This window comes from Pteropus alecto, unplaced genomic scaffold, assembly GCF_000325575.1.
Source record: "Pteropus alecto unplaced genomic scaffold, ASM32557v1 scaffold7, whole genome shotgun sequence".
Lineage (NCBI taxonomy): Eukaryota > Metazoa > Chordata > Mammalia > Chiroptera > Pteropodidae > Pteropus > Pteropus alecto.
This window is the reverse complement of record NW_006494614.1, coordinates 45,164,540-45,189,909: the sequence shown is the minus strand read 5'-3', so window position 1 is coordinate 45,189,909 and position 25,370 is coordinate 45,164,540. Positions and strand designations below refer to the sequence as shown.

The 25,370-nt window shown below is 47.2% G+C and overlaps 1 protein-coding gene and 1 long non-coding RNA gene across 3 annotated transcripts in view; one reads left to right on the top strand and one right to left on the bottom strand.

Moving 5' to 3' along the window:
- LOC112474599 overlaps window positions 1–5,824 on the top strand; it is an 8,729-nt gene extending 2,905 nt beyond the window's left edge. The window contains exons 2-3 of the long non-coding RNA XR_003044459.1: window positions 3,402–3,624; window positions 4,829–5,824. This is a non-coding gene — a long non-coding RNA (uncharacterized LOC112474599). The remainder of the gene's footprint in view (window positions 1–3,401; window positions 3,625–4,828) is intronic.
- A 9,122-nt stretch (window positions 5,825–14,946) lies between these two features.
- The window catches only part of P2RY2 (purinergic receptor P2Y2), a 20,698-nt gene continuing 10,274 nt past the window's right edge, over window positions 14,947–25,370 (bottom strand). Inside the window, exons 1-2 of one of the 2 annotated variants that reach the window (XM_025042880.1) lie at window positions 22,375–24,086; window positions 14,947–20,759 (exon numbers count right to left, since the gene is read on the bottom strand). In XM_025042880.1, the coding sequence (XP_024898648.1) occupies window positions 19,625–20,758 (1,134 nt within the window). In that variant the 5' untranslated portion in view covers window position 20,759; window positions 22,375–24,086 and the 3' untranslated portion in view covers window positions 14,947–19,624. Of the gene's footprint in view, window positions 20,760–22,374; window positions 24,087–25,370 lie in introns of those variants that run through there. The other variant, XM_025042879.1, reaches the window with a different exon arrangement.

Sequence of the window (25,370 nt, the reverse complement as noted above, 5' to 3'; positions counted from 1 at the left end):
TGCTGCTTTTAAGATTCTCTCTTTGTATTTAATCTTTGGCATTTTAATTTTGATGTGTCTTGGTGTGGGCCTCTTTGGGTTCCTCTTTCTCGGGACTCTCTGAGCTTCCTGGGGTTGTATGTCTATTTCTTTCACCAGATTAGGGAAGTTTTCCATCATTATTTCTTCAAACAGCTCTTCAACTTCTTGTTCTCTCTCTCTTCTTTCAGGCACCCCTATTACACGAATGTTTTTATACTCAATTTTGTCCTAAAGACTCCTTAAATTATTATTATATTCTTGGCTTCTTTTTTCTTGCCATTCTGATTGGGTGTTCTTGGCTTCCCTATCCTCTATATTGGTGGTTCAATCTTGTTCTTCATCCACGCTGTTGATTCCCTCTAATATACCCTTCATCTCAGATAATGTGTTCTTCCTTTCTAACTGGTTCCCTTTTATAATTTCCATTTCCAATTTTATGGGTTTTTTTTAATCTCTTTGTTAAAGTTCTCACTGACTTCATCTACTCTTCCCCTAAGTTCATTGAGCATGTTTATAACCAGTGTTTTGAACTCTGTATCTGTTAGATTACTTGACTCCATTATTCCTAGATCTCTATTCTGTTCGCTCATGTGGTTTCTGCTTTTTTGTCTTCCCATTTTGGTTGCCTTTCTGTTTCTATGTACTAAGCAAAGCTCCTACGTCTCCCGGTCTTATTAGCATGGCTTTGTGTAGTAGGTGTCCAGAGGCACAGTCCTGAGAGGGGTTCAGCTGCAGGCCAATTTTAGCCCCAGCCTGTGTCCTTCTGGGGCTACCTGTTAAGATTCAGCAAGCAATCCACAGATGCTGTGCTTATAGTTGCCTCAAGAGGCCACACCAGAAACTGTGGTCAGCTGCCACCAGTGTGAGTCTTGGAGTTGGCTCAGCAAGGAGCTCTGGATTCGAGGAGGACACAACTGGATGTGGCTTGGGTGAGGCCACGAGTTGGAGGAGGTGGAATTTGAGGGAATCCTCTGGGCAGAGCAACCTCTGTAATCCAGTTTAAAGATGTCTCAGCTATGGCGGTGCTGAGTTTTTGCACAGTGGGAGGCAGGAGGGCTCAACAGAGGAACAATGTATACTGCCATCACTTCTGCTTGAGAGAGAGTCTCACCTTGCGCCCTTGCTCTGACACTCAGTGTCCCCCTGTAAATCCATGGTGGCCCCCTGTTTCAGCAGTCGACCCAGCGCTGGTGCTCAGAGCAAGCTGGTCCATTACCGTGAAAGTCCAGTTGTGGACACGGCCCCTTTAAGAGACTGCTGCTGTGGTAGCCTCTGTTCTACTCAGCCGCTAGGGACCAGGCATCTTTATGTCTCTGCGCCCTTCTACCTTCTACTATTGCAGGGTAATTTCTTATTTCTCTCCCTTGTTGTAGTGCTTCTGTTATTCTAGATCCCAGGTGACTTTGCTTGCTGTTTGCTCTGTGTTTCTGTCGCAACTCTGATTTGGTCACAAGAGGGATGAACAAAGCCTCTATCATCTATGCCATTTTTTCGTCATCCACATCACTTTCTTAAATAAAGATGTCACATTTAATAAAATTGTCCCAAATGCTGGGGCTTGATAGTGTCCCAGTATTGAGAAAAATTGAAATTTTTATAAACGAAAATTTTTATAAATAAAAATTTACATAAGAAATTACCATTTTCTAAGGAGTTTTGCATAAATTAACATTAGTCTTCTTAAGCCTTATATAGAACAGATGATTACTCCCATTTTTCAGAGGAGTAAACTGAGGCTCAGAGAGGTCAATGGTTTTGTTTGAGGTTACCCAATCTGTAAGGAAAGGAACTGGAACTGGACATTAGTGGCCTGGTAACAGGAATAATAGAAATGCAGAACAAAGCCCACGTTTTCACCTGTCAGAGGGCCAATCACTCATAAAAAGGGGGGTTAATATTTTTGTCCCCTTAAGTGTTTAAAAATTAACTTAGGTGATGTATATAAAATTCTTAGCACTGTGCCTAGCACAGAGCAAATAATCAAAATATTTCTTTAACTATTGAAGTGTTTTATTTAAATAACAGAACAAGACTTACAATTCAACCAATATTTCTTGAACTTTTTATATGTCTGCCACATAAACTAAGAAGGGGAGAAGCATTGTAGAATTAAAGGAAGTGTTGGAAATAATCTTTTCTCTGAAGATGCTTATGGTCTCATTGGTGAGACAAAATTTAAGTAGACACACATCTCTTTTCTAGGAATACATTTTATTATTGTCAGTATTCAGCTAATTTTTCCCACTAAACTTCACTGTAAAATTAAAAAGCAGATGAATTATTTATCTAATTTTATGTGCAGTGGTTTTTATACGACAAATGACAAAACTTGCAGTCAGAATATTTGGTGCCATTTTGGATAGTGTTATGTGCAAATTTTATACTATCAACTACTTTCCACCTGAGGTCCTGAGTACATATCTAGTTCTTATATGAGTCTTATACAAATGCTGTTTTTGGCATTCATGATGCAAAAAATGGTGGTGTTGTCATGTGTTATTTTCATTATCTCAGGTGTTATTGCATTGGCTTATACTGTGCTCATTTTGGGCTTCTGGCAGTTTGCAGATCAGAAAAGTACTAACAGAGTAATGCTGTACTTCACTGAAAATCATCATATAAGAAACAACTGAGTTGTTCTTTCCGATTAATTTTTACCTCCAAAGTTTGAGAATAAAGAGATATGATTTACTGACTTCCCTCTCTCTTTTGGAGAGGGCCACAGATGTCCTTACTCACCAGGGAGTTTGGTGTGTACCAAAATACCTTCACCTGCCACCACTTGAGATTATGGCTGGTGGAAGCTTTTGGATGTTGCCCCTCTTGGAAATGAACAAGAAAGTCCAGAAGAACAAAAACGAGGGTGGCTAGGATAATAGACCAAGATCAGAAGGGTTTAGGTCCACCACAGATTGGAAGAGAGGCATTTCATTGGAATCCTGCTGACTCTTCCAGGAACAGAACTGACAAGAAAGAAAATCCTTCCAAAGTATTTGGCACTTCTAAGTTTAGGCAAGCAAGCTACAGTATTCAACTTTTCTCCAGGTAACTTATGGACTTATAGTATATGTCCAGGATTTGGAAAAGAGCAAGAGATGGAAGGGTGCCAGACAGCAATGAAAAAATGTCCAGGTCCCTTGTATAAACAACAAAATCTAGTCAAACTCATCTCTATGGCGTGCAGAAGATGAGAAAGCAATGGATGAGCCAAGATCACCTATGAGGATAGTGATGAAAAGAGTCTGAATGTTCCTCTATCTATAGGATGAACACAGGAACAAAATCTCACCATGAAAGAACATCAATAAAATAAAAATTTGGATCCCTATACATTATCACTGCTTTCCTGGATTTTAACCAGCATTTTTCTTTTTCCTCAGGCTTTAAATGGGGAGTTCAGCATGGACCCCACACTGGAAAAGAAAACTTACCAGTTTATAGACTCTAGAGAAGAATGTTTAAGATATATCAATACTACTGTAGGTGCTGAAGGGTTTTGATTTGCCTCAAGCAGATTAAATGGAAATGAAAGAAATTGAGACTGGACTGTGTACTGTGAGATGAATGCCCAACACAATGAAGATCACCACCTCAGCAACACAGGTACCGGTATAAAGCGTTTAGAGGACCAAGAAGCTATCGTACAGGCAATGACTGATGATACTGCCTCTGCAGAAGGTTGGCCTAAGCGTGTCCCCTGTGTGGACAGTGACTCCAGCAAGCTATCAGTCTCAATCTCTCTGGGGGATGATGGGACATCGGGTCAGCAACTGAGCCTCCAATGGTTCAGGAAAAGTACACACACACACACACGCACACATACACACACACACGCACACGCACACATAACTTCAACACCAAACATACAAGCACTGTAATAAATCTAACCAAAAGTAACTTCACAGGGTGATCTGATCGTAAATTCCTAACTGGGCAGGTCATGGTGGGTAGTCATGCCCCAGGCCTATAACTTCTTAAATAAAAGGTTTATCTTTGCCTTAAACAAGCCCTGCCCATCATTTTTCATGCATTTAACACACTTTTGAAAAACCCCTGAGAAGAATAACCACCCTCAAAAGAACACATAATCTTAACTATCCTGTAATCCAATCTCCACTTTGCTTTCTCCCACCGTAGTGTAATCTTCCTCACATTCCCTCCTTAATTTAAAATTCATAAAAGAAACTGCAAAACTGTCATTCTTCAGGAGTGTTCGAGATTTTGTTTCCTGGCATTGTCATCAGTTTGGCTCAGATAAACTCATAAAAATTCTCTACAGGTTTGGACAGGTCTTACATGACACACCTGATAAGATGTGGCCTTATACAATGATGGCTTACATAAGCTTACAAAGCAATCCTAAGCCATTAATAGCAACACATAGAATTTAGAGATGGCAATAAAGAGATAGAAGATCAGCTGAGTCATGCAACCAACAGAGGAGACGATGTTCTTTGATACAAAGTTCATCAATATTTCCGAAAACAGAAATCTGTGAAACACTGGTTAAAAAGAAAATAGAGCATGGGAGTGTGAAGGTGAGAATTTAGACCAATTAGAGTGATGAGGGCCAGGTTCCCCACCGTGATGACAACTTGTTAAACCAGCAAGGGTAAATTCAGTCATGAGAAGGAATTTCAATGAGGCATTATCATGTGGGGAGAGATGTACAAAGTACACGCAGCTATAATGGACTGGATGGTTCTCACAAGTGCCTCTGCGTGGCGGATATATCAGTCTGCTGGGGCTGTCCTAACAAAGTACCATGGACTGGGGGTTTAAACAACAGAAATTTGTTTTCTTACAGTTGCGGAGGCTAGAAGTCCAAGATCACGACGACAGCAGGATTGATTGCTTCTGAGGGCCATGAGAGATAGATTGTTCCAGGCCTATTTCCTTGGCTTGTAGATGGTGGTCTTCTTCTTGTGTCTTTATATCGTGTCTGTGTCTAAATGTCCTCTTATAAGAACACCAGCAATATTAGATTAGGGCCCACCCCAGTAACCCCATTTTAACTCAATTACCTTCTTAAAGACCTTGCTCCAAACAAGGTTACATTCTGAGGTATTGGGTATTAGGACTTCAAAATATGAATTTGAGAAGGGAACACAATTCAGCTTATAACAGGGAAGAAAACAAAATATAATCCAGTCTCTTCTCTGTTTCAGATTTATTCCCTGTTTCCCTTTGAGATAGTGGCTTCTGAGCACTTAGGGAGTTGGGGCCTTACACCTTTGTAGTGATGAAGGGAGATGGGATCTCGGCTTCACCTCTCGTTCCTATGTCTACTCCTCTGCCATTTTTTCCCCATTTGTTTATGAAGAAACCAGATCATTTATCCTATAAAAATTCTCAAATTCTGGACCTAGCAAATTGTATCCCCGTGTTGTTATTTAACATGTTCTTCTGTGCCTTGTATTTCCTAAAAACTGGTAGTTAAATCTGGAGGTTTGATCAGATTCAGGTTTATTTATTTATTTATTTTTGGCAAGAATTCATAAGTGGTAGTGTGTGCTTCCTTTCGTTAGGCAAAATAATTCTTGTCACTTAACATGATGACACCAACTTACGAAGCAAGCAGACCTGGAGGGGTGGGCCTCTATCACCTGAAAGAAATATTTTTGCATAGGTATGTGGGCACTTTAAGTTGTTCACTGCTTTGGATTATACAGTTCTTAACAAGTACATACAGGGTGGCTGCAAGCTACTTGTATTAAGCAGACACCACTTAGCTATGTATAACAAAGTCCATCTGCTTTTGGGTGCAGAATTCTATTGTCTTGTTGCCACCAGCGTAGCTGCTTCTGTCCATAAATTTCCTTAATAAACTCTTGATGTAACTCTGGCATGTCAGTCTCTTTCTTTAGTTTCTCAGCCCCAGAGAAATCTTTCCAACGTTTTTTTTGCACCACATCAGCAAGACACGATTTCTAGTTCTTTCTCGTGATATTAATTTTGGTCAGTGGGTTGGGTATTAGGAGACTATTATATCCACTAGCAGCCATTGATGATCACTGCCTAGACCTGTTCAATGGAAATATGATTAAAGCACAGGTGTAATTTAAAACTGTCAAGTAACCACATTTAAAAAGTAATCATAAATAAATAAAATTTAGTAATATAATTTATTTAACCCATTATATCCAAAATATTATCATTTCAACATGTAACCAATATGAAAAATTAATGATATTTTGCAATCTTTTCTTCTGTACCAAGTCTTTGAAATCGAATGTGTATTTTACGCTTACAACATGAGTCAATTTAGACAAGCCACATTTCTTTTTTTCTCAGCAATTATTCTTTTATTGAGATATAATTGACATATAACATTGAGTAGGTTTGAAGTGTACACTGTTGGTTTGACACATTTATATATTACTATAGTACATCAAACATCTTTGTCACATCACATAATTGTAATTTCTTTTTTATAACGAAAGCATTATTGATTCATTATATATGGACATGCTATCTCATCTCTGTGTTCAATGCTATAAAACAGAATTACATGGAGGGTTATGAAAAACTTTGAGTCAGTTGGGGATGTTAATGAAGGATGAGTTGGAGTTGATTAGGCTGCAAGAAGGGCGATTTAGAGCAGAAAGCATTATACATAAAGGTCCTGCAGCAGGAGAGAGGACAGAAAACCTGAAAGACGGCAGGCTGAAGAGACTAAAGCCGCTTAAGGGGATGTGTTGGTTGTAGATGGAACTGGACATGTGGCTAGGGACTGGACCTAAGAAGGACTTGACCAAACGTTAGATTATTCTTTTTTGATCATAGAGCAATGGATATCGGGGTACTGTTATCATCACCCTGGGTGTCTCTGCTCTAAAGTAAAAGAACTCATTTAGTTAATATATATTTGATAGATACCCAGTATGTGTCAAGTGTGGTTCTAGGCACTGAGGACAGAGCAGTGAAAGAAAAAAAAAATCTGTGTGCTTAAGGAGCTTGAACTTTATTTCTTTTTTATTTATCTATCTATCTATCTATCTATCTATCTATCTATCTATTTATTTATTTATTTATTTTAACATTTTGGAGCTTGAACTTTAGTGGATTCCTATGCAGGACTGAGACTATAATATAGAACAGTATTTGTCAACATTTTTTTCCCCATTAGTTCTCCCTCTGTCCCCAAAGAGCCCTTTAGACATTTTTTACCTAATTGCCTCCTTTTATGAAATTTTAATACTATAGATATGCTGTATATCTGTTTAGATACTGTATGTATATCTGTATTTTATACATAAAATGAGTAATATATTTAGCCTCCACCTCAATTCTCACATCACTTGCATTGAGAATGCACGCTGTTCATGTACAGACTACTATCTAAAAATAAATTTCTATTTTAAGAATAGCCAGCCAAGCCTTATCTATGGTGTGACTTGGCAAATACCAATTCTTCGCATCTGTCACTGTCTTGATTAAAAATGATAAATTAGTAATGTTTGTGTTAGCTTACTGCCATTACCAGTTTGTTTTCTTGAACTATTTCCACATTCTGCCTATTAGATGAGCCACCTTTCAAGTGCTCAGTAACCACTCATGATATGATTATAAATACTTTTAAGATTTCTATATATTTATTTTTCTATGTCCTTATATAGACATACGGTGAAGCAATTATTAATTCCAGGAAAAATAAAAAGTTATGTAAGAAAGAAAATGTAATAATAGAGTTACTGCAAACAATACCTTCATAAAATGTAAGTCATAAAAATGTAAGCACTGAATATTGATTTACCCAAAAATTACAATGGGAGGATGAGGGAAGAGAACTAAATCCTCATCTTTCATAAAGGATATCAGTAGATTATGTCTAAAGTGGAAGTAATCATTTTTTTTAATAGTCTAGATTCGTTACTGCCAGGAAAGTTTTCTTTTTCTCCAGTAGAGTTTAGATTTCTATTTCATTTCCATTGAATTAATTTAACACTTACTTTTCTCCTCTCCTTCTCCCAGAAGTCAGACTGATCATTGTGATTTAAATGCTCTTCGGATGTCCCTCTTCCCTGAAAACCCCACATTGGAACACATTCTCTGTTGGAGGCAGGCCCTCCAGCAAGGAGTCTTTCTCTAGCACATGTATGAGTTGTCTGCCCAGGGAGATGAGCCGACTGAAGGCAGGGATGGTAATCAGCAAGGTTCACTCACCAAGGAGAGGATTTTGAGCCTTGGAGGAGGAGGAGACATTTACTAGGTGAGCAAGGCAGGGGTGCGGTCACTGCAGACAGAGAAGCAGCACCGTCAGAGGCAAGATGCCTGGCATGGATCCTGCAGTGCACCAAGGGCCTGCAGTTGCTCCTCAGAGACGCTGTGTAGCCGCTCTGACTTTTCTGGCAGGCCAAGACATAGGGCCATTTCCTAATCTATTTAATAATAGGCAACACTCTGGCGTCTGCTCGGTTCAGCCTATGGTCTTGGAACAAATGGACCCAATTAAAAGGCCATCATAGGGGAATTCAGGGGAAGAGGAAAAAGCCATTGATCAAATCAATGCCCAGCTGCCCTGGGGCTGGTTTGTGACCTGCTGCAGCAGAACCTTTTCTCCCACTCGGCCCTCTCCTCTCCCAGACACTGCAGTAGACTGGGGACCTTCCTGCCACCTCTCCTCCATCCTCTACTCCTTTACCCCACCTACTGATCAGCTGCGTGGCATCTCACTAGACCTTCTCTGGATCTGTTTTATTGTCTGACAGAACTTACAGGAAAAACCTATAAGGAATCCTGTTGGCTATTCCTTCAAAATACATCTGGTGTCAATCCATTTCTTACCACCTTGCGGGGGCAGAAAAACAATTTTCCTTCCACCTTTCTAAGTTCTTTTGGCTGGACTAATAATCAAATTAACATAACAGGAGACAATGACAAAATTTGTCATGTATGTACACACAGGGTTTCCATAAGAGTATGAGACCAGAAGACACATTGGGCAGTTGGAGCTTATGTGCCATTCTGGAATAAGGAAGGAGAGTGAAGCAGAGGTCTGGGATTTCAAAGGGAAAGTAGGCAATTCATAGGTAGATGAGAAGAAGCAAACAAACATGTGGTAAACAGATTCTCGCTAGGCCACCCAAACAATGTGACAGAAGGGAGTCTAATGCTTGTTTGGATCCTCCCTGTCTGCCATTTAATTAATATATGCTAAGATAAATATGCTAACGGTCCCTTCCTGAAGCAGGTTTTCCTACCTCATTTCCTTTAGGTAGGTAAAAAGGGAGGGTCAAAGGTTCTTTCTGTGCCTTTTGTTTCTTAATAACCATATCCCCCAAAACATATTTTGGGGTGGCAAACTCTGCTTTCCCTCAACTGCCGAATCCTCATGATCTCTCTCCTGGATTCCTTCATTAACTCTACTCCCTGATCTTGCTGTTCTTCTTGTCTCACTGTGGTTTATTCACAACCCAGAAGTCAGACTGATCTTTTAAAATGTAAGTCAGATTGCATCTCTGCCATGGATCTCCACCTCACTTAATATCCTACCGGATTTCCTTGATCCGTGACCTCTGTGTCTCCTGTCTCTAACCCGAGCCACGGGACTCCTCACACTGGCAGCCAGATCTTTATGTTTTCCGTTCCCTCTGTCTGGATGTCTCTTCCCGCAGAGAGCCCTTCAAGTCTGCTCAAATGCCCTCTTTTGGCCTCTCCTAAGTTTTCACCTGACCATCCTATTGAAAAGTGCAAACTCCCTGCCCTTCCAGTCCCTCTTCTTGCTGTGCTGTTCTCCCCACAGCATTCGTTGCCTTTTAACAGACCACGTACTTTACATTTTATGTCTGTTGCTTTTTGTTTCTCTTACCCCACTAGAATGTTAGCTCCACAATGGAGTCTTTTTTTCCTTTTTTTTCTTCTTCTTCTTTTTTTATTCACTGATGATTTCCAAGTACTTAGAGTAGTACCTGGCACATGGTAGGCTCTTAGTGAATATTTTTTTGAATAAATAAATGAATGAATCAATAATAATAAGGTTCTTGACTCAAAGGTCTATTGTGAAACTTACATGAAATAATTTATTTGACTTGCTTTTCAAAGGGAAGGAATAAATATAATGAATACCCACTGGTATCCTGCAAAACAGTTTACACAGTTTATTTCATTTATTCTTAACTATGAACCTAATTAACGTTTTTATTCAACAAGTAATTTTTGTGTACCTGCTATGCGCCAGGCACTGTTCTTGGCACTGGGAATAAAGTTGTGACTAAAATAGACAAAAACCCTGGTCTTCTGAGAGCTTTTATCCTGGCAGGAAGAGACAGAGAGTACAAATAAAATATGAAGTGAGTATGTTTATCGCTTTTGTCATGATGAGGAAACTGAAGCGCCCAAGGCCGTCTGATTAATGAGTATTAGAGCCGAGATTCAAGCTTAAGTCTGTCTGACTCAAAGCATTATGTGTCTCTATGCCTTTGAGTGGGGACATTTGGGTTCAGATGGAGTAAAAGCTTTGTGGAGGGGGTGTGCAGATGTAGAGTGAGGAGGTAAGGGTGGGGCCCCAGGGCTGGCTGAGACTCCCCCCCCACCTTTGTGTTTCCCACTCCACCCCAAGCGTCCAGATGGACCTCCCCTTCCAGATGACTGTGAGTCAGACGCATTTCACCTACTGATATGTTGGGGAGATCAAAATTATAGGCATCTTGCCGGTGGTGGGTGAATCCTAACTTCTGCCCAGACGCAATCACAGGAGGTGTTGGTAGGACCAGCCAGATGAGCTTGGTCACCCCTCCCAAGGGATGGAGTCCTATTTTGGAGGCTATCATGTGAGGAGGCAAGGACTCAGAGGGACATACAGAGGGCAGGACCTCTAGGGACATACAGAGGGCAGGACCTCTGGTGGGGATGGAGGCACTGGAGTAGGGCAGGGGAAGGAGCTGGGGCGGGGCAAGCCTGGAGAAGGTTCCACTTGGGGTCATGGTCATACTCTCCCATGCCTGCCCTGAGCTGAGGGCAGAGATGCTGTGTACCCCTAAGGCTGAGCTGGGGAGACAGGGCTCCTGTGAGGGGGGCTCTCCCACAGATAAAGGGGTTGCCTAAGAAGGAGTGATCCCTCCATTCTTGGAGGAGAAGGTAAAACTGATATCAGGGCATTTAAGGGGTACTGAGGGGACTCTTGAAATAGGGGAGATAGACCTTGTCAGAGGGCTCCCAGCCTTGAGAGAGGGGCTGGCCCTCAGGGCCTGGAATCCAGCCCTAGATCTGCAGGCCCTTTGGGAGGGTCACTCTAGTCTCTCTCCCCAACCATTCAGCTATGTCCTCAGACCCAGGGCTTGGGTGTCTTCTTGGCTGCTAGTTGAGGTGGGGGACCCCATCTGGGGCCTCCTTAAAGGTAAGCAGGAAGTCAAAAGGACATTCAAGGCCAAAGGACATCATCGGGCTGTAATCAGGGAACCTCGTCCTGGAAAAACTAGAGAGGGCAAAGTGAGTGCCTTTGAAACTCCAAGCTGGGAAGACTGGGCCTGGAAGGGGCAGAACTCTGAGGATGGAGCAGCCATGTCTGCCCTTTAGTTTTTCATTTACAGAGCCAGCAGCTGGACATGGCGTGCTCCTCTGAGGGAATAAAATACCTCACAATGCAGAGCGTTATCCTGGTGCCAGAGTGCACCATGGTGGGTCAGCCAGGGTTTGTGGGGCTTTAGATGGGGCAGTCCCTGGGAGCCATGGGAGGAGGGAGGCCGGAATGGAGAGCTGAAATGTCACCTGCCCTCATTCACTCAGGAAGAGGCAGCAACCTCTTATCAAAGCCAGTCAGCCCATACCACTGGGAATACACCTGTAACCAACAAGGCTGAGTTTATTACTTGCTGCAGCAAAGACTCCACAATGGGGGACCCCTGGGGTGTCTCCAAAAGGGAGAGTTAGGGAAGAATGCTTATAGGTTGTATGGACTGGAGTTAGTCAAAGGATGGTCTTTGGCAGTGATGGGTCAGAATTTGCAAAGCAGGGAGTTGCTGGAACAGTCTATGATCCTAAGTTGAGAACACAGGAATCTTCGCAGAGCCTTTTTATTGGATCAGGTTGTCTGTGGTCTTCTCTTGGAATATGTAGGCCTAAATACAGGGGTGTTTACAAGTGTGAACTTAGCCTGTGATAGACATTAAAGCTTGGTCAAGCACTGGTACCTGTTTTGCAAGTCAGGGTACGTTTTACAAATTGTGTCTCCTGTTTCAATTCTCAGTCCTACTCCCATCTTGCACCCCACATCAACCTGTTTGCCAGCAGAGTCATTTTCTTCTCATCATTCCGCATGTGAAGGTCTGGACTCCATCCCTCATTCTGGCCTCTGCAGTCAGCTCTGGACACCAGGGGGCAGCAGGACAGCGTCCATGAACCTGGGGCCCACAGTAGAACTAAACACAGCCAGGGAAGGGCCCTGAGCCAGTCTCAAAAATAAAGGAATGGGTCTGAAGCTCTGAAGTGCCCTATTTGCTTCCTTTTGCTCCCAGGAATCCCAAGAGCAGGAAACAAAAAGGGGGAGGAAAATGGGAGGAGGGAGAGAGGGGAGCTGAGGGAAAGAAGGAAGAATGGGAAGGGAGGGAAGGAAACGGGGTCCATACAGCTGGCAGCTGGATCTTCTCCCCACTCACCATCTTTTCCTGCCATTCCCAAGCCTGTCTACTTCTATATTCTGGTTTTAGTCTGACCTCCTGGCAGCCCCTCCTGGTCTCTCTCTGCCTCCTATAGGCTGGCCAACCACCTGTGGCCCTTCTATTCCCAGGTATCTATTTGGTGCAAGTGGGACTATACTGCCTGCCCCCCGCCCCCGCCAAATTCACACACACACACACACACACACACACACACACACTAACACAGGCTGTGTGATGACCCATGCAGCAGGCTTAATTTCCTCCCCCACATTTTGCAATTGCTTTGGTCACAAAGGCTGGTCTAACAGTTTAATCCCACAATGATGTGGGACTTTTCATATGGCTGCTGATTTGGAATTTGGCTCCAGGACATAAATCTGAGGACACATAGGGGTAAAATGCCCTACATTTTAAAGAAACCTGAAAACAATTGGGGTCAGATACCCTCTCAGCTTATTACCGCAACTTCTACTGCCCTCTGTGCTGACTCTACCAGCTGGGCATTGGGCTTGGGGACCTGAAGACATCTCTGAAGTTGTGAGTTCTAAACCTAATTGAAAGGAGAGAAAGAGGGACAAGAGCTTTCCTACCCAAAAGCCAGGTGAGGGGTGCTCTAGGAAAATCACTCAGAGAGATTGGGGGGTATCAGTTAGAGTCTCAGCAGGGAAGATGAGGCACATTCGTGGCATTTGGAGGGCTCCACATAGAGGCAATGATGGCCATGTTGTAATGGTCAGAGAAGCAAGGACAGTAAGAGAGGGCTATGGTAGTACAGAAGACACACTGGTCCCTTCCTTCCCCATCTTGGCCAACACTCAGAGGAGAGATGGACCCAAAGGAGGGGTGAGGAGGTCCTCTCTGCACTGGGGGAGAGGAGTAAGCAATAAATTAAGTAGGGATTGGAACTTTAAACTAGACTGAACTTTGTGCTCAAAAGTGACTCAAAGTTTTGGAGTTTGCCAAATATGCAGTTTAAGGATGGGAAGAGGGAAATTAGACGTCATCGAGTAGAGAGTATTGATGGGAGAAAAAATAAAATAGTTGTGCTTATGTGCCTTACTACATTCCCACTGTTCAGTAAACTGGGAAAACAGGTTGTAACAGTTTCATTTTACAGATGAAGAAACTGAGCTTATGGTCACAGAGCTGGAGATGGCTGAACTGGGCCAGAACTCTGTCCCTCCTTCCTCAGCTTCCCTGCGTCCTCCCAACCGCTGTCTTTTCCCAGAGCTGCTACTTGGTAACTCTGAGTTCAGTGCAAGCTAAAACCACATTTGGTAAAAAATAGGACTGAGCTCCGAAGTCAGACCCAAGTTATGCCCCTCCTACCCACAGCACTCAGGCTTCTTGCCAGGATGCCCAACCTGGGCCTTGAAGGTAAGCTATCACTCCCCTGAGGCACAGACTTGTGCTAACGAAGACAGCCAAGGTAGTAGGAGCAACTAGAGAACCCTGGTCTCACATCTAGTCTCCATGCTGACTGCTGTGTGATCTTTGGCAAGGCACGACCCTCTCTGGGCCTTCAGTCCCTCTGAGCAGCCAAACAATCCTTGGGGTCCCTGCCAGGAGAGAAAACTGATTCAAACTGGTCATGTCTCCCAGGGGACTCAAGTGCTGTTTTATAGTGGCTTTCAGGAGTTAGATCTAGGAAGCAATGTCAAGGTAGAGAGGTGAGGATCAGGGCAGGAAGGCCCAGAGGGTAGGGGAAGGGGAGATATTTTGGGGCAGGCGTATCCCCTGATCATGCTAGACAATGGTCCAGTGCAGTCATTGTGCTGGGAGTGGAAAATCCTTTTCTGACTCCATCTCTAAGGGCTGAAAATAGTCCAGGGTGGTGCCCCTGGGGATTGGGTTTCGGGCTGATGAGTGGCTTGCCCAGCCTGGCCCATTGTTTCTGGCTGGGACAGGGCTGAGTCTGAACACCTGGCTAAGCTAGAGCCAAGGCAGAGGCAAGTCCAGGAAGCCCCTACTAGAGGAAGAATAGCTGAGCCATGCTGAGTCCCATTGCAGATGCAGAAACAGAGGCCCAGATAGAAAGGATTCACCAAGTTACATGTTATGTGGTGCATCAGGACAGAGGAGGATGAGAGTTTGGCTTCTGGGGCTCCTTTCACTCCATCCTTCACCCCCCACAAGCACATATCCCTTAGGAAGGCAAGCAGATTCCTCACCCTGCAGCCCAGCCACTTCAGGCCAAGCTCTACCCTCCACCCCATAAGATACAGGACTGGCTTCATCCAAGGCACTGTCTGGTGACAATTAAGTCAATTCACCTCTCAGGTCATTTGATGCATGGAGACCCACTGCCCTCACTCTAGTCCTCAGAACGATGAGCCCAGGGGATTTGGGGAGTGCCCGGGGGAGCAGCAATTAGTAGCTCCTTCATGAAGATCTAGACAGTTGGTGCCCTAATTGAGGTAGGAAGAACTGGAACATGAGAGGCAAGTTCTCCAGAGTGGCCCAGAGAGGGCCAGCAGATGGCCTCAGGTCACACAGCAAATGCTGCCTATTCATTGCCTACTTCGGCCCAGCTCCAGTCCAGTATTTCCACCCTGGGTCTCCAGGCTCTTGGCTGAACCATGCAGTGAGTGGCTGCAGTACCCCATGGCATGTACCTCTTGTGAAGGAGAAATGACTAAACCTGCTGCCATGGGTGGGTGGGAACTCTCTATCCCACAGGAGCTGGCTCCAGAAGCTTGCTATCAAAGATGTCTTTCTCCTTCTCCTCCCACTGTCCCTTCTCCCTGATGCCTTCCCCACAGCCAGACACTTGGATAAGGTTCTGTAGACACAGAAGCCTGTGTGCCTGAAAGCCCTTCGGTGCCAGGCCGGGCAGAGGGTGCTCCCACACCTTACCCCAGGATGGGCCTGCTCCCTTCCTCCTCTACCCAGGGGAAACCTTGGCCACAGGGGACCTATGGTGCTCACTGGCTGGACACACTGTCCTTTCCTCAAGTCGCTTATCCTCATGTGGTTCCATATTAAATTATGTCAACTCCATGAGGGTAGGATCTGGCTGGTTCACCTCCATATCCCCTTGGTTCAGTGCCCAGTGTGTAACTGCTTATCACATGCCAGGCACTGTTCTAAGTGCTTCCTGTGTGTTAACTCAGGTAAAACTCCCAATGCCCTACATGGGAGGTAGTGCCTCCTTTTAACAATAAGAAAATTGAGGCACTGTAAGATTAAGTATTTTGCCCAAGATACCATGGCTGGAAAAAGTGGAGACCACACTCAAACCCAGCTGGTCTGGGTGTAGAATCTGTACTCTTAACACCATCCTTGTTATATAGCCTCTCTCATCTCAACCACATGAAGGGTTACTTATAAACTCTCCTGCCACAGGGGTTGCAAGTGGCACAGGATATTAGAAAGGGAACTAATCTGGGCATCACATGGACCTGGACTCAATCTCGACTCACCCTCTTACTGCCTATGTAACCTGGAACAAGCTGTCACTTCTCAGAGCCTGTCCCCTCGTCTACTGAAGGGGGAGAAGAATGTCTATTTCACACAGTTGCAGTGAAGACTAAATGATATACTGTTTTTGAGAGGGTCTGGCTGGTGCCTGGGCATGGGTTAGTACAGGAGTTTCCCTCCTCATTCGCCTGACTCTAAACAAATCAGCCCAAATCTGCCGTGACAACGGTGGTAGCCTGACCTGGAACTATGTCTGGGGAGCATGTCATTCAGGGCCTTTTCTAGCCTTGGAAGGTGAGAGTGGGAATGTCCTCTGATGTTCCCCGCTCCCTCCTGGGCTGTGGGATACCTGTCACCCAGGGCAGAGAGATGGTGCCAAGCCCTCTGCCCTGGTTTCATGGAGCTTATCGACAACAGCTGCTGTAGGCAAGTCAGCAGGCATTAACTCTCTTCACCCTGCTCCCACACCTTTCTGCCTTGTGTCTTTGGCTTCAGTTCTGTGGCTCTGTCTATCTGGGGTGGGAAGAACTTGGGTGGTGAGGGTGATGGCAGGATTCCCACAAAGGCACTGACCTGCACTAAAAGGAGCAGCCTGAGCCCCTGGCATATGTCCAGGCGCCAGGCTGACCCCCTGATTGACCTTGGGCGAGGCCCCGCCCCTCTTCAGCCTTGAGTCTGCAGCTGTGCCGAACAATCCCTGGGGTCCCTGTCAGGTGGCTGTGCCTTTTCACAGTGGCCTTCAGGAGTCATCAGCCCCAGGAAGTTATGTCAGGGTGAGGGGGTGGGGAGGGGCAGGGAGGCCCAGAGAGTAAGGAGATATTTTGAGAGTAGGCAGGTCCCCCACGTCACTGCTGGACAATGGTCTGTGGCCGGGAGTGGAAAATCCTGCTCTTACTTGGGCTGAAAATAGCACAAGGCAGCAGCGTCAGGAAACTCACACACCAGGAGGGTGGCTTGGGCACTGAGCTACATGGGGCCAGATCTTTAGAACGAAGCGCCGGGCAGTCCAACTGGGGTGCAGAGGTGGGATCCTGGGCCTGGCCCTGATTCCCTTAGGGTCCCCATTCCCCATCCCTATCAGTGCATGCCACAGGATTAGATGGTCAGTCAGTCCCCTCACCTCACCCCACTCCATCCCCTAGGTCCTGAGTCCTTAGAAATCTGTAGGCAGCTGGTTTAAGGGAGGCTTCCTAGGGCCAGACCACAGTGTTGTCTCCACGTGCCATGGAGCCCTGGGTTTTCAGGGTCTCCAGGGCAGCTGCTGGAGGGGCAGGTAGACAGGATGTGAAAGGAATGGGAACTAGGTGAACTTGGGCCTGTAGTGGTCACAGCTCCACCCCAAACCACCGATGCACACTCAAGAGTCCCCAAAGTCATAATGTATAACCCCTGCCTCTGGGTCGAAGCAGAGCTGAGGGAGTCGGAGCCCAGCATTCACACTCCTGGCCAGCACAGCATCCTATCTGGGTAGGGTGTCTCTATAAACTGGGGTGGGGTTCAGCCTGAGCAGCAGCTAGTAGAAAGGAGACAGGCTCTAGCCTACAGGAAAGGCTCAAGGACAGTCTGTAAGAGGTAGTTACAAAACAAGCTCATAGGGACTCTGGTTACATTAACAGAAGTATAGAACCTAGAATGTGAGAGGTAAGCATTAAACACCACTTTGGGCAGGTCACCCACATTGCACAATGTAGAATAATCATTTGTATTTGTGATAGCTTGTGATGGGTTCCTGTCACGTGAGGGAACTGTGGAGTCAGACTCTAAATAGAGCAACCCCTGGAGGTGCCCCATTTTGCTACGGTAGAGTGGGAAGGGTGGAGAAGTTACAGGGAGCAGTGGAAGTGTAGTGAGGAAAGAACCTTCTTTCAGGCCGAGTGGGCCCATAGGGCAAGGGCTCTTCCAGAGGGAGAGGGAGTGCGTCCTTATCCTTGAGGTTAAGAGTGGGGCCTGTCAGCTTTGTCCTATCTCTGCCCAATGGCTAGTGGACCCTGCCAATCTCAGCTCCACAAACCTCCAGAGTGGTCCTGGCTGGACTCAGAACCTGTCACAGATGAGACCCATCTCCCTCACACCAAGCCCTGACCCATTAACCATGGGCATTAACCATGTAGCTGCATTTTCCCAGGAGGCAGAGGACTGGGTGGGAGAAGAGTGAGTCTCTCCCATACCACTCAGTGCAAAGGAAACCTCATGATTAGGGGAAGGAAGGAGCCCTGACTTGGCCTTCTTGTGACCCAGCCTCAGCCCCATTCCTGCCTTGAGCCTGGGCACCACTTGCCCAGCCTGCTTCTAGTTCCTGCACACCCTGCTCTCCTGCCCCCATGTCTTTGCCCAGGATGCACCCTGCACCTGGACGTTCTTCTCTGATGAACCGCTTTTCTCAGAAGCTACAGCTCAGGAGTCCTCCCACCCCAAGAAGCCTTCCCTGTCCCCCTGGTCCACAACCTTAATGACTCAGCATTATCCAGTGGTGTGCTAGAACAACTTGTACCTGCTGGCAAGAGCTGGTTGTTAAATTTGAAGAATTTTGCAAGAAGGTTGGTAGTCTGAAACTGGCTATGGCAGGAGTATTTGTAAGACAGCAATTGGCAATGTTACAAATAAGATGTCTCCCTCATACCTTCCCCCGCCCCAGCAGGCCAGTTAAATGGTTTAAGGTTTGTCAGCAATTGACTGGTTATCACCCTTAAGTCATAAACTGGGGGATCTCAAGGACTGGGACCCCACCTGACTCCTTTCTGTGCCCAACAGAACCAGCCACAAAAGCCAGTTAGCTTTAAAGTGGGGGATGACCTGGGGTCTGGAGAGGGGATACCTGATGTGAGACCACTGCTGAGGCAGCTAGTGGAAAGGCAGGTGGCAGATGAGAGCAGGCTGAAGAAAGGACCCTGGTGTGGTTGGTGACAGCTATCTCTAACCACAAAATAGGGCACAGCTCAACAGACAACAACACTTTTAGTATAAGTTACAACCTCAAACTGGCTCCCAGCCCAGGGGAGACTCCAGATAAGTTTACGACATCAGTTTCCAGATGTTTTTCTTAGGCTGGGGATACTTCTCATTGCTGAGTCCACTGTGGCACCCAGATATGCCCCCAGACCCTCTGTGGAAAACTCTGGCTTAGCCCTGACTGCTTACCAGGATCCTCTGGTCAGCCTGCAAGCCCACCCCTCCCATGTAGCTGAGGCCCAGACTCTGCTCTGTGACCTTGGTATGTCTCTTCTCTCTCTGGGCCTGTTTCTCCATTTGACTTGGTTAGGTAGGGCTCCAGTCTAGGTACCTTGGCAGACACAGCCAGCTATTTACGTGGGTGAGTCAGGCCAGTGGCAGCATTGGCTCTGAACCCTTGCCTTTCTTGAAACTTTATCCCAATGGCGATGGGGCTGTAGGGACCGCTGAGTTCTCTGGACCACAGAGAGTGTCCTGAGCCCCTGTCAAATGACAGAGCGTTGGGGTCATGGCTGCCTTGACCATCCCGCATGAGTCACATTGGTCCATATCTGGGGAGACCGTCCCACTTGAACAAGTCATAGTCCCTACGGTTCCCCCGATATAAACTTGCATAGGACAGAGGGGTTCAGGTTCTATAGCCGGATGTCCTTAGTGTTCCTGCCACCAGTCGGTGTGGATTCTGTCTGCCTGGAGTCCTCGCTACTGGCTGACTCATCTTCTGTCTTGGTGTCAGTTCTGTGAAACCTGCGCAGGTCCAGCCTGCGGCTAGCCTGGGCAGTAGGCATGGGATTTGTGGGTGGCTTGGAGTCCCGGGCAAAGCGCACAAGCCTCTGCCCAGCCAGGAAGTAGAGCACAGGGTCAAGGCAACTGTTGGCGCTGGCCAGCGGTCTGGTGATCTTGTAGGCCATGTTGATGGCATTAAGGGTGTGGCAGCTGAGGTCCAGTGAGCGGAAGGAGTAGTAGAGGGTGCGGGTGACGTGGAAAGGCAGGAAACAGAGGGCGAAGACGGCCAGCACCACAGCAATGGTGCGCACCGACTTGCGCTTGGCCCGCGGCAGACCCCCTGCAGTCCCATAGGCTGGCTTTAGCAGCCGCCGGGCCATGAGCACATAGCAGCCCAAGATGGTGGCAAAGGGCACCGCGAAGAGCAGGCCCAGCATGACGGAGATGTAGGCCAGGAAGTGGCTGAAGAGCTCGGGCGCTGAGGTGTCATGGCAGGTAATGCGGCTGCCACGCACACTGGTGGTGACAAAGTAGAGCACGGGTGCCTGGCAGGCCAGCACCAACACCCACACGGCAGCTGCCACGCGGCGGGCATAGCGGGCCCGGCCCCAGTGCAGCGAGCGCAGTGGGCGCAAGACACCCAGGCACCGGTGCACACTGATGCACGTGAGGAAGAGGATGCTACAATAAAGGTTGGTGTAGAAGAGGAAACGCACCAGCTTGCAGAGCAACGTGCTGAAGGGCCAGTGGTCACGGCGGGCGTAGTAATAGACCAGCAGTGGCAGGGAGGCCGCATATAGTGCATCTGACACGGCCAAGTGGAACATGTACGTAGTGGAGGCATTCCATGTCTTGAGGCGGCACAGGAAGATATAGAGCACTGCAACGTTTAGACACAGCCCGAGCACGCATACCACACCATAGGACACAGGCAGCAGCACGTACTTGAACTCCTCGTTGAAACGGCACTTGTAGCCCAGTTCATCCCCATCCCAGGTGCCATTGATGGTGTCATTCCAGAGGCCCAGGCCTGCGGCCATCATCCTGAAGGGAAGGAGGTGGGGTGGGGAGAACAGTCGTCAGCGTCATGACCTGGGCTCAGCAGGGTGGCCTGACATAGCCACCTGACCAGGGCCTTGAGGAACTCCAAGTGCTCAGATTTCTTTGGTTAATATCTGGCCAACTACATTCAAGGCCTTTGTTGCCATCTGACCTGGCTCCCTGGACTCAGAGTTCAGAAGCTTGGAACCTCGAAAATGCATATGATTCATAAATATCAGGATCATATAATTCTAAAACTTTAGAACAGGGATAGGCAAACTACAACTTGAAGGCCAAATCCAGCCCACCAGTCTGTTTATATAAATAAAGCTTTATTGGAACATAGTCATATCCATCCGTTTACAAAGGGCTGAATAGTTGTGACAAAAACCATATGTTCTGCAAAATCTAAAATACTTACTATCTTGCCTTTAAAAAAAAACAAAGTTTGGCGACCCTGCTCTAGAACCACAGGAGCACCGAGTTCTAGATCTGGAATTCTGAGCTTTAGAATCTGAGCATCCCAGAAGGTATCATTTTAGATTCATAGGCAGGGGCCTTCAAGGCTGACTGGTTCCACTTCTCACCCAGTGACCACAGCCTTTTGAAGCGTTCCTGGCCAATGGATGATCCATACCTTCCTGGAGGCATTAGAACTTTCCTTTAGCTCATCCTTCCTCTCCCTGGGGAGGTTCTGGCCCTGGGCCTGGTATTTTGGTATTTGAGGGAGTATTTCTAAGGGTTTCCCTCTTTAGTCACTCATTCACTAGCTCAGCAAATACTTTTTCAATACTTCTATATTCTGGCACTTTCTGCATCCGACAACAGCAGTCCTTCTCCTTGGCCTGTGAGGCTATCAGATGGGACTGTGACCCTCCTGAAGATTCTAGGGAAGTCTGGGGTGGAGGTGGGAGTAGAGAGAGCTGAGAATTTCTTTTGTGGGACAACTTAAGCTTCCTCCAGGCCTACCCAGCTTCTCTTCCACACCATCACTATCTTGAGAGTTTCCTAACTTGTCCCTAGTGGGCATATAATACACCACAGGGACTGACTGCCCGGCAACTTAGAGAACAAGTTGTCCACCTTCCTCCTCTCCCGACCCCCACCAATGTCACCATTAAAAGCTGTCTCTCAGCTGGGAGGCAGGGGACAGATATCTCAGTCTGGAGGGCAAAGATCCCAAAGGTCTCAGAAGGCAGGCTGAAAATCCTAGCAGGAATCCTAGGTGGGTAGGTTTGGGAAAAGCACAAAGAATAACTTTCAAATAGTATGAAGGGGCAGAGGGAGCTGACGTTTTTCAAACCCTACAACTATGTGTGCTTTATAAATGTTATTTTATTCCATCCTTATAACTTCTGGGAGTCAGGTTATCATGCCTGGTTTTACGATTAAGAGGCTGAGACACAGATCGGTCAAGTAATTTAGCCAAGGTCACACAGCTGGGGACAGGCTACAATTCCTATCCGAGGGTATGTCCCAGGGAAGATGCTGTAAGAGGAAGGTAGTAAACAATCTGCATATGGGGGTATGCAAGCAGAGTCTGCAGAAAGGCTCGTGCACACCCTGTGTGAGTATCTGGGAGGACAGAAAGGGCAGATGACATCTGAGTCCTCCTTACCCTGAGAATCTGGGGCTGTACAATTCTGCTCATTTTGGAACCTGGGGTCCTGAGAGGCTGAGACTCGGGAATTCTGTAGGGCCAGCGACATCCACTCCTTTAGACCCTAAGCTTCTTGCCCAGCATGGTCTCCCAGCAGGAGTTCAAGGCCCCTGAAGTTGAGATTGGAGTGAGGGGGGCTGGACTGAGGGACACATAGGTCCTTCAGTTTTCCTTCTTTCCCAATACCCTGCCACCCTACCCTAGATCCCTGTTTCTTGTTGTCAGCAAAGGTGCAACTAGGAGGAAGGGCACCTATACTTGTGACTTCCCTCACATGGACGCAGGTTCCTTCTCAAGGAGCCAGGGCAGACCCAGGGTGAAAAAACAGAGAGAAGCCTATGTGGTGCCAAGTTGAGAGGGGGCAGGTATGGAGGAGCTCTGTCAGGGCCAACTTGCTGGAATCCTTCTTGCCCAGGGCCAGGATTCAGGACCTGGCATTAAAGCATTCCCTGCATCCCACCCCTGCTATAGGCAACCCAGTGTCAGCTCCACCCTTGCTGCTGGAGACACTGCCATTATCCTCTCCGCCTCCAGCCTCAATCTCCCGCAATCCAGACGGGTCTTTGTAAAAGAAACAGTCATTCTCCTGCTTGAAACAGTCCATGGCTCCTGCTTGCTAGGAGGAGAAAGACTAGTCTGGTATTGGAGGTTTTCACAATCCAGCCTCTGCCAGCTTTGCCAGCCCCAACCATCCTCTGTGACCTGCAGTTTCCTCAATGTGCTCAATGCTTCTCTCTTCCCAACCTTAGTTCGTATTGCTCCTTCAACCTGGAATCCATTCACGCCCCTCATATCTACCTGTTGAAATTATAACTCTTCATCCTTCAGTGTAGCAGACTCCGGTGATTACGAAGAGCCTGGCCTCTGGAGCCAGATCACCTGTGTTTCCTCATCTGTGAAATGAGGCGATTAATGGAACCTGTATCACAGGATTCCCGTGAGGATTCAGTGAGTGATCTGTGTAAAATGTTTGGAGCAGTTCCTGGCACACAGTAGGTACACTATGGTGTTATGAGCTTCAAGGTTCAGCTCAGATGTGGCCTTTTCCTGAAATCTTTGGGATGCTCTCTCAGGTCACTGGTGGAGGGTGACAGGTCTTGAACTGGAGGCTATGGAGCAGGTGACTGTGGTGAGCAAAGGGAGTGATGATGCTGAGGCCCAAGCTGGGACCGGGCCTGGGGGCCTCTGAGGGGAGAGATCTGAGAGCTGTTAGGGAGGGAGGCTGGAGAGACTGGCCCAGAGAAGGTCTGGGCGAAAGAGGGCAGGAGAAGGAGGTGGCCAAGGAGGGGTCTGGGAGGAACAGCAGTGGGGACAGGAAGAATTTGGTGTCAGACATGGTACGTGTGGGGTGCTTCGAAGGGGTATGGTGGACGCGGGGATGGGGCTGGGACACTTTGGGAGGTCAGCTGGGAGTTGCTGGCTCACAGTAGCTGCAGAAGGAGTATGGAGGCCTGAATTTGAGATTGAGGACCTGTACAAGGCCACATCCTCTGCCCCCCAGCCTGGGACACCAGCTTGGGGTATCTAGCTCTGCCACAGAAAGCCAGTGACATCAGGTATTTCCTGCCCTTCTGAGACTCAGACCTCTCATGGGCTGAATTCCCTGGCCTTGGAGAACAGTGGTCCTAAAACTTCCCTCATGAAGTCCTCTTCTTCACTGGAGAGGTGAGAGTGGCCCCCTCTACACTCCGGACAGACACCTAGTCCCACCTGGGAGATGCTGCTTCCGCTCCTGCCCCAGTGCTAAGGCCTGGCGGGTCTCTCCTCAAAGTGGGGGCCAGGGCCCTCATCGTCTCTTAGTCAACATCCTATTGCTCTGCACTATGCTCTCGCTAATCACTAACAGTGGAATCTCTGACACTAATGAGAGGGGTGGAGACTTCCCTAAGCCTCCAGGGAACAGTGAACAGAGAGGGCTGCCCTTTCCACCTGTTTTAAAACATCCTGGCCTCCACCCTACCAGGCAAGCTGGGGATTCCATCGCCATGGCCCCCATCCAGACTGACCCTGCCCATTCTCTCCCTACAGAGATTGGCTCACCAACCTGTGAATACATCTTTCCTGGCTCCTCAGCTCCTGCTTATGGAGACAGCCAAGTCCCCAACCCTCACTCTGCCTCTTCTGACCTCCGATGCCCTTAGGGCCTCACTCCCTGCTCTCTGAGACCAGCTCCTGCCTAACTTTGTCCAAAACCACTTAGCAGCCCCTTGGTGCCCAGTTCTGGCTGGCTCTGCCTGAAGAGCTCCTAGTCTGGAGAGAGATGTGAGCCATGTAAGTGCCCTGCCAGGCTTCCCTGCCTTTCTTTGTTCATGCTATTTTTTTCTGCCTGGAAAGCCTTTCCAGAACCCACCCACCCTGCACTCCATCCCGCCAATCCCTCAAGGCTCTTTTCAAATGTCACCATTTCTCTGAAGCTCTCTCCCTAATACCCTCCCAGGCATTCCTCACATACTGTTAGTAATTTATCCTTTCGACCTCTACCCCAACACACATTTCAGGTGCTCCCAGAGGGCTGGGGCCATCTGACTCTTTTCTTTGTCCTTATCATCCAGCGACAGGCCTGATCCAAAGCGGGTATGACATGAATAAGAGAATAAATGAATGAATGAATAAATTAATGCACGAAAGCAAAAGGCTATGGGAGCCCAGAGGAGGCTGAGCTTTATGACCACGGCTCTCTTTTTCCTTATACCTCTGAGAGCTGCCCAGAGGACAATAACACCTAAAGATTTCTCAGCTGCTGACCCTAGGTGGCCAGGAGTCACCCTAGCCCTCCTGGGGCACAGACCACCTAAGTCCTGCTTCTGTCCTAGACAGGCCCCTGGACAATCTCTCTTTTAAGAGCTGCAGAGCCCAGAGGCCCTGCCCTTCTCTTAACAGGCTGGGGAAATGCCAGGGGGAGAGAAACTTGACCCAGGCATTCTGAAGATGGATCAGCTGCCTGAGCCCGCCAC